The 13,393-nt window shown below is 42.1% G+C and overlaps 1 protein-coding gene across 2 annotated transcripts in view; it reads left to right on the top strand.

Moving 5' to 3' along the window:
- Positions 1-8,994, top strand: part of LOC311244453 (vesicle-associated membrane protein-associated protein B/C-like) — a 30,516-nt gene extending 21,522 nt beyond the window's left edge. Inside the window, exons 3-6 of one of the 2 annotated variants that reach the window (XM_084333970.1) lie at positions 711-814; positions 2,205-2,285; positions 3,784-3,915; positions 5,341-8,994. In XM_084333970.1, the coding sequence (XP_084190096.1) occupies positions 711-814; positions 2,205-2,285; positions 3,784-3,915; positions 5,341-5,511 (488 nt within the window). In that variant the 3' untranslated portion in view covers positions 5,512-8,994. Of the gene's footprint in view, positions 1-710; positions 815-2,204; positions 2,286-3,738; positions 3,916-5,340 lie in introns of both variants that reach the window. The other variant, XM_084333969.1, reaches the window with a different exon arrangement.
- The last annotated feature ends 4,399 nt before the right edge of the window (positions 8,995-13,393 follow it).

The following is a 13,393-nucleotide window of genomic DNA, read 5'->3' as shown; positions in this document are numbered from 1 at the left end:
TTATGTAAACGAGTATATTGTTAACTTAGCTCCGCTCCGGCCCCCCCCCCCCCACTGATGAAAATGAAAGTCATACCGTCATAATACCCATACCGGGGTTTTAAATTTTTTTTCGATTTTAATACCCGATTCATTCTCAGGGTGATGTGTTTTGGCTGAAAATGCATAGTGGGAATCCGAAGGTGCAGTACCGGCCGCGTCCTACGGTGGCGGTATCGAGCTACATTTCCAACACTGTATCCTCTGCTGTGGAAAATCTCCAGGTCTCAGATTTCATTCTTTGTTCTCAGGAAGTGGCACAGTTCAGCTGGTCACATCGAATCCCGTCAATTATGCTTGATCCATATGTTATGGTCGTTTATAACGTCGATCAAATGAGGATTGGATCTACCAGATGGCGATCAAGAAATTGGAATATTCTTTTTGGATTACTTTTGGCCGAAGGTAAGAGCAATTCGACGTCAATTCTAGCTTGATCCTGCAATGCTTTCATACCGATCGGGCTGGTAACGGGCTGGTGTTCATTGTTCAATGCGAATGCCGGCCCGTTACCGACGCTCGAATAATCAGAAACTCTTTGTGTGTGAGTTATGTATGTATGTTGTTTGTCTCACTATCCCTGCCCCTTATTGTAAAGTGACTTCTAGAAAAGCGCTGTATACATGTAATGTATTGTTATTAACCTAACCCCTGTTTGTGTTTGTTTACAGTTATGCTACAGCCATTTGACTATGATCCCAATGAAAAGAGTAAACACAAATTTATGGTGCAGTCCTTGCTGGCTCCGTACGACATGACTGACATGGAGGGAGTGGTGAGTGTCTGGACAGAACCTGCCCTATATAGACAGATGCCTATCCTATCATGATATATAGACAACCTATCCTAGCATGATATATATAGACCGACACCTATCCTAGCATGATATATATAGACAACCTATCCTAGCATGATATATATAGACAGACCCTATCCTAGCATGATATATAGACAACCTATCCTAGCATGATATATAGACAACCTATCCTAGCATGATATATATAGACAGACCCTATCCTAGCATGATATATAGACAACCTATCCTAGCATGATATATATAGACAGACCCTATCCTAGCATGATATATAGACAACCTATCCTAGCATGATATATAGACAACCTATCCTATCATGATATATAGACCGATGCCTATCCTAGCATGATATATATAGACCGACACCTATCCTAGCATGATATATATAGACCGACACCTATCCTAGCATGATATATATAGACAACCTATCCTAGCATGATATATATAGACCGACACCTATCCTAGCATGATATATATAGACAACCTATCCTAGCATGATATATATAGACAGACCCTATCCTAGCATGATATATAGACGGACCCTATCCTAGCATGATATATATAGACAACCTATCCTAGCATGATATATAGACAACCTATCCTAGCATGATATATATAGACAGACCCTATCCTAGCATGATATATATAGACGGACCCTATCCTAGCCTGAGATATAGACAACCTATCCTAGCATGATATATATAGACACCCTATCCTAGCATGATATATATAGACAGACCCTATCCTAGCATGATATAGACAGACCCTATCCTAGCATGATATATATAGACATACCCTATCCTAGCATGCTATATATAGACAAGACAACCTATCCTAGCATGATATATATAGACAGACACCTATCCTAGCATGATATATATATATAGACGGACCCTATCCTAGCATGATATATATTATATAGACTGACCCTATCCTAGCATGATATACAGTATATAGACAGACACCTATCCTAGCATGATATATATAGACGGACCCTATCCTAGCATGATATATATAGACAGAACCTATCCTAGCATGATATATATAGACAGACTATCCTAGCGTGATGTATAGACGGGGTAGGTTCTGTCTATAAAGAAAGAGAATTATTACCTTGATTGCAGACTAGTGTCACAGCATGCCCTAGTTCTCATACTGTTACTCTTTCTTTCTCTCTCTCTCTTAGGAAGCAACCCAACATTAATGATCCAACAGTTTAAGACTTGACACTCTTCTCCTTTTTTCTTTTCTAATTTTTCTCCTCCTTTTCTCCTCTCCTTTTTTCCTCTCTCTCTCTCTCTCTCTCTCTCTCTCTCTCTCTCTCTCTCTCTCTCTCTGTTCTTACATACAGTGGAAGGAGGCAAAGCCAGATGAGCTGATGGATTCAAAGTTGAGATGTGCGTTTGAGCTGCCGCTAGAAAATGATAAAACTGTAAGTTCAAACCCAATTCTTAACCCACAAATATTCACACCCACCACATCTTTATTTTGCTATGTTTGCTAGTCAGTATTTTTTAATCAGTCTTACATGCACATTGATCATTTTCTCAAGCTTTAAATCAGCAATAATCATTCTGACAGCATTTTTCACAATTTCACTACTCGATCAAACCTGCTATCAGAAGGTCTCATTGAGTCATGGTGACCTACTCAATCAACCCTGCTATCGGAAGGTCTCATTGAGTCATGGTGACCTACTCAATCAACCCTGCTATCGGAAGGTCTCATTGAGTCATGGTGTCTTACTCGATCAACTCTGCACCACCATCTGTGTTATTCCATAATTTATTTTCTTTGTTGACAAAACCCTGTGCTTTAATTCTGCCTATTTTATAAACCTATGCATTTCAAATGTTTTCTTCCCCCTAGCGAATCCCTAAATTACGTCAATAGTGTGCTGTCAGAACAGTATTATGTTTGTAGATGAAGTATTCACGTACCTTGTTTAACAACCAGGAAATGCCCTTGAGAAAAGTGTATGTATTGGTGAAATCTAGTGATCCATGTGCAGAGAAGAGGGTAAAGAGCTCATTTACGCCCTCTAATGGTCAGAAAATTATTATTGCAGCTTTAACACGATGTCCACCAACAACAACCTCTTGAGTAAAGATCCCTTCCATCAGCACCATGTTATTGAATGATTTATTTTCTTTTGCTTTCACTTTTATTAATTTAATCATGATTTTTTTTTGTTTCTCACTCCCATCCCAACTCTTGCCACTTGCATGTCCCCATGCCCCCCACACCCTCTCCATCCCTCCTTCCTCCTCTCCCCTCCTCTCTCCATCCGTCCTCCCCTCTCCATCCCTCCTCTTCCCTCCTCTCTCCATCCCTCCTCTCCTCCATCCCTCCTCCTTTCCCCTCCATCTTTCCTCCTCTCTCCATCCCTCCACCTCTCCTCTCTCCACCCCTCCTCTCCCCTCTCAATCTCCTCTCCATCCCTCCTCCTCCTCTCTACATCCCTCCTTCTCACCCTCCTCTCTACATCCCCCCACCCCTCATCATCCCTCCTCTTCCTGTCCTCATCATCCCTCCCCTCTCCATCCCTCCCTACCTCCGGTTCCTTCTCTACTATCACTCATCCCCAACCCTCTCAATCCTCCTCTCTCCATCACTCCTCTCCTCCCCTCTCCATCCACCTCCGCTCCCCTCCTCTCTCCATCCTTCCTCCCCTTCCCTCTCCATCCCTCCTCCCCACCACCCTCTCCCTCCCGCTCTATCCCTCCTCCCCTCTCAATCCTCCTCCTCTTCCCTCCTCTCTCCATCGCTCCTCTCCTCCCCTCTCCATCCTGCTCCGCTCCCTTCCTCTATCCATCCCTACTCCCCACCCCACCACCCTCTCCCTCCCTCCCTCCCTCCCTCCCTCCCTCCCTCTCTCTCTACAGCATGAGAGTGAAAACAACCAAACTGTCTCCCCCTCTCCTCCCAAGTCGGAGCTCGCCGCCCTGCCCAAGTCTGCCAGCGCCTCCCTGGATGACGGGGAGGTGAAGAAGATAATGGAGGAGTGTAAGAGGCTGCAGATGGAGGTGCAGAGGCTACGGGAAGAGAATAAACAGATCAGGGTGAGACGCCGTCATCCCTCCGTCCCCCCCATCCCTCCACTCATCCCTCCATCGCCTCCGTCCACACTCACCCCTCCACCGCCTCCATCCCTCCCTCACCTCCACTCACCCCTCTAGCGCCTCCACTCAGCCCATTTTCATTATTTTACAGAGCAGAGTAGGTGTTCCTCATACAAACAAGATGGGGGTGAGAATACTACAGCATAGCTTTCCGTTCTCTCTGGCTTTCACAGCTATTGAATAAATGTTCATGCTTAATTAATTACAGGCAGTTCATGTATGATTTTCTCTGAATAGTTTTTCGACCTCTTCCAGTTTATTCTTTGCTTCGGTTGGACTTTGAAGTCTTGCCAAGCCCCGCCTGTGCTCTCAAAACAGCTGCCTTTCAAACGGAAGTTATCCTTAAAGCGCACAGTGGTGACATAACCCTTACTTTAATTAGATTATTGGTCCTATTCACTCCGATCTCACCCAATCACTCGATAGACGAGCCCACTTTTCCCCCATCGAGTGTGATTCAGGAGAGGAAATGATAATTCAGGATGAATATACGTTTTATACATGATTCCGAATATTTTATTGTCATTTGTCACAGCTTTTTTAAATGTACATTCAGAACAATGTGAGAGGCTTGTTTTTCCCGGCTCCTCATCGTAGTAGATTTGTAAACATTGGCTTGCCTCTGTTGCAGGCTTATGTTATGTGTTTAGCCTGGGGATTCAAGAGCTGCCAAGAGGCTACTGTAAGAGAGATTGAGCCGCATTGTTTGTGGGTATAATCTTAAAGGGACATTTCACTTTAGTAGAACTTCAGAGGTCATACCTCGAGCCACCGTCTTGGAAAACAGAGAAACGTAAAGTCAGGAGTCAAACAAGACCAAAGCGTATCATCATCATGTAGCAAACAGGAGAGGCTGGACTAAAAACGAGTAAAGAATAATATATATATCATAATGCTTACATTTGAATATGAAATTTGCCATTCAATTTATGCACATAGATTCTTGTACGAGGTTAACCTTCTGTAGTGTGGTAGTTAAAGCGTTAACCCTTTGTAGTGTGGTAGTGAAAGGGTTAAAAACATCTATAAAGTTTAACCTTCTGTAGTGTGGTAGTAAAAGGGTTAACCTTCTGTAGTGTGGTAGTAAAAGGGTTAACCTTCTGTAGTGTGGTAGTAAAAGGGTTAACCTTCTGTAGTGTGGTAGTAAAAGCGGTAACCTTCTGTAGTGTGGTAGTGAAAGGTTTAACCTTCTGTAGTGTGGTAGTGAAAGGTTAACCTGTGGTGGTAGTCGTGAAAGGGTTAACCTTTTGTAATGAACGGGAATGAAAATTTATCTGTTTACTCTCGTGGCGACCAGTTTGTTTTTTTAAGCGCTTACAAACCACAGCCTTAACCTTTTTGACCTTTTTGTGTCTCCCATGACAGGAGGACGACGGGCTGAGAAAGAGGAAGGTGACGTCACTGGCCGCTCCGCACTCCTCCTCCCCCGCCTTCACGGCCTCCGTGATCCGGGAGGAAGGCCTGAGCACCCGCGTCCTCGCCCTCTGCGTGCTCTTCTTCGTCATCGGGGTCATCATCGGCAAGATAGTCCTGTAGAGACGGAAGAGTGACAAGATGAGACAGGCAGAGCACGGCGGCAGACAGACAGACAGACAGACAGACAGACATCATGCCTGGAGGACATAGATTAAAACAACGGTGGAGATGTCTTCTCGGTTTTTGTTTGTCTCTTTTCTGTCTTGGGGTTTCTCCTTTACTTTACTTTCTTTTAGCGTTTGAGGCAATATCACGAGAGTTGGGCGTAGTGCAGAAATTATTTAATGTGTAAGAAGGGAGGTGATTTAAGTGAATCAAGAGTAACAACAACCTTTTCATCTTGCCTTTTTTTTGTTTTCTTTTATTTCTTTTTTTTAATAATCTATCCTTTCCGTCCAGTACCCCTTCCCTAACCTGCACAGATAACCAATCGAGGTTTTAGCGAAGGGGCCTTGTTCTTTGGGTTCAAGTTGCGAAGTCTCTCCTTAATTAAAAAAAAAAAAGAAAGAAAAAAATTAAAGATGTGGTATTTTCAACACAACGGTATGTTCACAAAGCCTCCCCCAGGAGTGCTCCGATCCAGGGTCTGTGACCGCGGAACACACGTATTACTATTCAACCTTTTAAACGGACCGCTACCGACTCTCAGATCAGCGCTACCGCTGCGAGAGGGTTTGTGAATATGGACTCGGGCGGGTAGCTAGGAGCGACACGCGTCAGGTCGATCCGCGATCCGTAGCCCCCACCATCCTAAAATGAGGATGGAGACATGCATGAGTGAACCCAGAGCCCTGTGTCAGCTGAGTTGGGTTTTTGCCATAGACATCGTTTTTGTCTTTGCTGGATGTCATTTAAAATTACGAGAGTTGTATTTATTATTTTGTGCCGCAAATCCAAATGTTAAAATACGGTTACTTTTTTACATTCGGAATTGCGGTGCACAAAATACAATCCTCGTATATTTAATTGACAGCCTACTAGATGAGTATGTTTACCCTCTAGAGGAGTACAACTACCTGCTAGATGAGAACAACTACCCTCTAAATGAGTACAATTACCCTCTAGATGAGTACAACCACCTGCTAGACGAGTACAACCACCTGCCGGAGATTCAAATAGTTCGCATTTCAAGCTAAACACCTTGTGTGCGTCGACACTCTTTTACGCATCGCAGGTCGAGGTCCGAAGTTCTTCCGATACCGTCTTCCAGCTAGTTCTGACGATGCGGAAGAGGAGATCCCAGGTGATTAAGGAGAGGCCTCCTTCAACATCCAAACCCTTTGAGATGTGACCCACTAAACCAGCGTTTCTCAACCCGTGGGTAGGAACCCAAGAGGGGGTTGTGAAGACGCTCTGGCAACAACAAAACATAGATACGCGAATAGTATATTAGCTGATATTTATGGTTTTGGGACTTGATACTTGGGTCCTGACCACTGCTATTAAGTATATTATGAGCCAGTAAAAGCCATGATTGTTCTTTTTATTATTTTTTTCTCTTGTTTTCCTACTGGGTGTGACTAAGTTCTACAGCTGTGTGAATGTTTTAAAGATCGCTTGCTCACTCTCTCTGTCTCTCTCTCACTCTTTCTTTCTTTGAAGGCAATGAGGAGACAAGTGCTGATGAATCGAAGTAACATTTTCGATCATTTGGGATCAGGACCGCGTAGACCGAAAAACACACGCCCTTGCGACGAACAAGCACATAGTTTAGCGGACGGGGCGTCCCGAGATCACCAGTTGCCGACCCCGAGGGAATTCCAACCGCTAAACGATGTGCGTACGCTGGCGAGTCGACGGCGTTCCTCGGTTCAAAAGAACGGAAATGTTGTTCTCTGCGTCTTTAACCCTTTCAGATGTGCGATCACACCGCTTCGATTAGAAATCGGACAACTTGGCATTCTAATGATGGTGTCACAATGGCTTACTGGTCGTTGGAAGCTATAGACCTTTTCAGAGGATTTCCGTCGCTAGGGGAGCGTTTTTTGGCCCCAGTTTACTTCCTGTCTGCTACACTACAGTAACACTGCGACAGGAAATACAAAGGGGGCCTATTTGGAATGTTTAGGTTGTCAAGTTAGAAACATTTCTATAGAAGTGGTAGAATTCTAAAATAGAATTTTGAGGAAGAAATTCCCCAAAGAAACCCTCGCATCTGGAAGGGAAGGAGCTTTATCATGATGGAGGAAGGTATGGTTTTTAACACAAGTCCTGTCATCCAAACTGATTTCCTGTATAGGAAGAAACGGGTGTTTAGCTGAAAATAGAAATTAAATTATTTCACCCCGATCAGATGCAGCAACACACCCATAGGTTGATTATTATTATTTTGTTTTTCTTTCTTTCAATTAATATATTTGTCTGTTTGTAAATGACAATTTATCAAATGAACTATTCTTCCACACAGTCTAACTAGTTGTCTATAACTGCTATTAAGTGGCAGCTTTGAGGTTAACCGTGTCAGATTTGCCCACTAAATAATTGAAAGATCTTCAGACTGTTGATAACTTCCTCAGGTTGTGAACGAAATAAAACGGTATCGGATAAAAGGAACAAAGACACCCCCCCCCCCCCCACTCTTTATCTCAACCAGTGGACTTATGCAAAACCCACTTTGAACATACGTTTGCAAAACGATAGCAATTCTGCTCATTGACCATATTCGCACGGTGGCCATTTTGCTCTTATGTCACACGCTCAAGTTGGGATTTCCTTGGGGGGGAAAGGGTGGATAGAAATCCAGATCTGTGCATGACCTCAGAGCAAAATGGCCGCCATGCGAATACGGTCCGTTGAGTATTCTAGTGTTTCTGTGTTTCTAGTGCGTTGCGACAGGATTTTCTTTCTCTTATTTTTCTTTTCATCATGTAGTCAAAACAAATTCTGTCTAACAATTCAAATGCACTATGTTATAACTAAGTGCGCTCTGCGTTACTGCATGGATTGACATGACCTGGAATTGATTATTGATTATTATAATTTTTCTTTCTCTTGCTTTTTGTGTTTTGAATTATATTGGCAAAAAAAGAAAAAAAGATTACCGTCTTCTGTAAAGGGACCATCTTCATTTTGACTTTGTGTGTAAACCCCCCCCCCCCCCTCATTTTCCTGTTCCTAATATTTTCGGGCTTGGTTAAAAGTTTGTTTGCCTCAACTGTATCCTGGCTGTCAAATGACCAGCCCAAGCACACTTATCTATATGTTATTAAAAAAAAAGATAAAGATATATTTCTTTGCATTGCCTGAGGGAGTGGTGGTGAGATGGGGATGGCTGACCTGTGAAGATATAAATTTTAAACTGCACCAGAGCTTCAGAAACACACACACACACACACACACAAGTCACACAAAGATGTAACTACAAAAACAATTGGATACTGTTTTGTATGTACAGAAATTAAATGAAAATAAAACGGATTTAAGAAGATAAAGAGATAAAACAAAGATAACGACCAAAAACGTTATTAACAAAACGTAGTCAATTGAAGATAATAAAGCAACCATTATGGATCATGTAGCATCATAATGAATTAAAACACAAACTCCCAAATGACTGCCTTTGTGGAAAGTTTACTCATTGTTTCTTGTGTTGGGTCCTTAGAAGTGCGTGTGAGAGAGTATGTGTGTGTGAGAGATCTGTGCTGGCATATACAGTACGTAGAAGCCATGCACACAAAAGAATAGCACTATTCATTTGCTCTAAACCCTTGTGTGGTGTTCAGGTTTTTTGTTACTCAACCAATGTTGGCGGATCTGATGGGCCCACAGCATAGGGATTTTAAAACGATAAAGCTAACAATTAATGTAAAAATACTTAACAGATGTTAACTTTATCCCAATTACAAGCAATATAGACCGCATATATGGTTAATATTTGCTGTTTACCTCTGCTAGATCACATTTATCAGTAAAACAAATGTGATGTCTAAAAAAAATCCATTATAATCAAGACATGAATGGAATAAATCATGTTTATCTTGAAAAATATGAATGAAACAAGGTGGAGGCAGAGAGTGAACCTTTTTGTTTCATTTTTACCATATTGTTTTCACCTAGAATTGCCTCACTTTTGGGTACAGTGGACCTGGACACCACATATAATATAAATGTGGGGGGGGGGGGGGAGGGATGTGTTTATATATAATTAGCCTTTGCCAATGAGTCAGGTTAAAACAAATAATTCATTGTATAATTTTTTTATCTTAGTAAACATAGAAAACCGGTCCCATAGACCTGAACGCCACACAATAATAACTTTATTTGTATAGCTTTCATACAGGGGATTGCAGTTCAAAGTGCTTTACATCATTAAGAAATAAGACATAAAATCTGTGTAAAACAAGCAGCAAGAGCAAAGCATAAAGTGGAATAAAATAATGCAGATATATTAATCAAATCAGAACCTCGCGTTACAATAGGCTTCTTGAATTTCTGTAATCTGTTACAAAACATGATAAAGGTCAGAGTATGCACCCAGCGGATAGTGGGGCGTAGAAATAAAAGTAAAAATAAGTAAAGTAATAGAAAGGGTGAAATGAGCAGACATAAAATCACAGTTTTATGGTTTGAATACGTTTTAGTAGAATAGAAAATACATGAATGAATCATGAAATGAGCACAAAGTGCAGACATACTATAAATTCACAGTTTTTTTACAGTGCAATAAAATAGTTCTGGATTACTGTTTAACAGTTCAAAGTCGTCTTTACCTTCTGTTTGGTATCCACAGTTTAAAACCCGACAGTCTTCCCTCTTGTTTGATACCCACTTTGACCCTTCAAACCTCCCTCTCAGTGCACAGTTCTAGGCCTGGGCTGGGTCTTACACAGTTTTAAAGGCTGACAGTCTGTCTTGCTTGACACCCACACCGTTTAATACCTGACAGTTTCGAACCTGTAATAAAAAGCAATAGACAATAGAATAGTAAAATAGTGCAGTGCAATAAAAATAACAAATACACCCAAGACTTGGTCTGTAAAGCCTTTCACATTTCCTGCTCAGTCCCAAAACGTCCCGCCTATCTGTGGGAAAACAGTAATTGACTAGTACAGATGTCCAGCCTCGGATATAAAATAAAAGAATAAAAACGGCGGCCGGGTAGCGCAGCGGACTAAGCATCTGTCTACCACCACAGAGCCAGTGGGATCGAATCCGGCTTGGCCGACCGTCCATACTAACACAATTGGCAGTGTTAGCGGGTGGGAAGCCGGCGTGGGTGGGTCCTGGTCGTTGTAAACAGCGACTCCTACAGTTCGGTCGGGGCGCCTGCACAGCAAGGGAAGGATCTGGGAGAGGTAGTGTGACCTTCCACACGTTACACTCTCCCAGTGAGAGTCCGCGCTGCCAGGTGAAAAGAAGCGGTGGGCTGGGTATACACACTAAAAACGGATTGGTCAAATTTGACCCAATTTGGGTTATTTTTGACCCAATTCACTGGTCAAAAAGGGTTAATTTGACCCATTATTATTGGTTATTTAATTTGACCCATAACTTGGGTCAAATAAACGAATACTAACGACCCATTTTAAGGGTCAAAATAACCCAACCTCCAAGTTGATTTGACCCCATATTGGGTTATACCAACAACCCATTTTAAGGGTCTAAATAACCCAACCTCCAAGTTGATTTGACCCCATATTGGGTTATACCAACAACCCATTTTAAGGGTCTAAATAACCCAACCTCCAAGTTGATTTGACCCCATATTGGGTTATACCAACGACCCATTTTAAGGGTCAAAATAACCCAACTTCCAAGTTGATTTGACCCCATATTGGGTTATACCAACGACCCATTTTAAGGGTAAAAATAACCCAACTTCCAAGTTGATTTGACCCCATATTGGGTTATACCAACAACCCATTTTAAGGGTAAAAATAACCCAACTTCTAAGTTGATTTGACCCCATATTGGGTTATACAAACAACCCATTTTAAGGGTCAAAATAACCCAACCTCCTAGTTGATTTGACCCCGTATTGGGTTATACAAACGACCTATTTTAAGGGTCAAAATAGTTGCTTTGACTGAATCTTGGGTTACATCAAAAGGGTCAAATAGACCCTATTCACAGCGATTGACCAACGATTGACCAACAGATGGACACAGCAACATGATTAGTTACACATGTGTCAGTCTGGTTCACAGGATGTAGGTTTACCCTGCTGTGTCAAGATGGCTGCTGTGAAAAGGGCCTATTAACACAACTGCTATAGTTAGTACACTACATTAGGTTGGCACAGATGCTTGATTGAAAGGTATAACAGTCTAAATGTGCTGAAATCAATGAAAAGAACAGACCAAGGCTTGTGCTGATATAGTGCCCATGAAACACATCATGTCAAACTGATTTCCTGTTTAAATAATAAATAATACATATCGGTATGGTTTTGTACTGCTTTACTGCCCTGTTGGAACACTCCCCCAGATATTGATAGATCAAAACACATATATACTAAGGCTGTCAAAGTTAACGCTGTATTAACACGTTATCGCCCGATTCTATTAACACCACTATTTTTTTTAACTCACGATTAACTTTTACGAATTTGTTTTACTAGACTATACTCAGGTGTATTATTGATGCTCTCATTGATACTATGTTTGTTTCTGAAGTGTGTGTGTGAGATATATAGAGAGAGAGGGGGGTGAGCGAGAAGGGAAGGGGCAAGAGAAAGAGCTGGGAGAGTGTGTGAGAGAGAGGGGGGGGTGTGTGTGATTACTCAGCCCTTGTGTGGGTGAATGTAACAAGTTCCTAACGTTTTCTTTCCCCTATTATTTCATGTACACTTTATTCATTGTTTTAATGAATTTTCTTTCTTTTAAGTTATTTTGTGCATCACTCTGTTTTGAATTTGATGCAAATTTGCAATGCATGAGGGTCATCCTTTTGTGTTAAATGACTGCATAACGAAAGCATTTGTTGACTCGCATGTTGATAAGAGTATTAAAACGTGGAACTTGAAAAAGATCCGTTTAAGGTAGAAAAAAATTCGATTAATTTGTGATTAATCGCGAGTTAACTATGGACAATCATGCGATTAATCGTGTTAAATATTTTAATCGATTGACAGCACTAATATATACATATAGAAATACGGGACTTAGCATCTACCCATCTCCCTCCTCCTCCATCTCTTCCCCCACTTTCCCTCCTGCTACTTCACCTATTCCACCTCCTCCTAATTTTTCCTTTTTGTGTTACGTACGGCTGTCCTTAAGAATGCTACATGCTTGGACTCTGGTCCCTCAATATTATATACAACGTGCTGGAGAAACTCCCATGCATGAACACACTGCCTGGGGTACTTTATGTCAAATACATAAAATGCTTTAAAACACGTATCAACTGCCCAGAGCATTGTGCTTTCAGGGTGTGCCCGACCTGCATAGATCACGAATGCCTGAGCACAACATGTGTGTGGGTCTCCCAGCACCAAAACCGAGGGAGAGGGTCTTGCCTGCTGGAGGTACTCCACCATATTTGTCCCAACCTAAAATAAGCAAAGAAAGAATGTTAAATACAGGTGAATCTTGGGTTGACAGTAGCCCCTTTCGTGACTGCGGTTTGCAAGCCTGGGGCTTTTGTGACTGCAGTCACTTGCTGGTGTGCCACGACGAGTTTAAAAAAGAACTACCAAGCGTGATCGGGGGGGGGGCTGGGGGTTGGTCAAAAATATATCAGATATGAATTTCAAAGATACCCAGCGTACAATATGGGTTTAACACAGCTTTACAGTGAGGTCTGGAAGCTCGGAGTTGCTAATAAACAGTTTAAAACATTGTTCGAAAGCGAGTGGTACTTACAGAGCGAGCCGTGTATTTCCGCCATTGGTGTCACCGCGCATGCGCACCAGCATTTCACCAGGCATTTGGCTGCCTGGTGCGCATGCACGGTGACACCAATGGCGGAAATACACGGCTCGCTCTGTAAGTACCACTCG

The sequence above is a fragment of the Notolepis coatsorum genome (assembly GCF_963971535.1).
Source record: "Notolepis coatsorum genome assembly, chromosome: 17".
NCBI lineage: Eukaryota > Metazoa > Chordata > Actinopteri > Aulopiformes > Paralepididae > Notolepis > Notolepis coatsorum.
The sequence above is the reverse complement of the archived record's forward strand: the minus strand, read 5'-3'. Positions and strand labels throughout refer to the sequence as shown.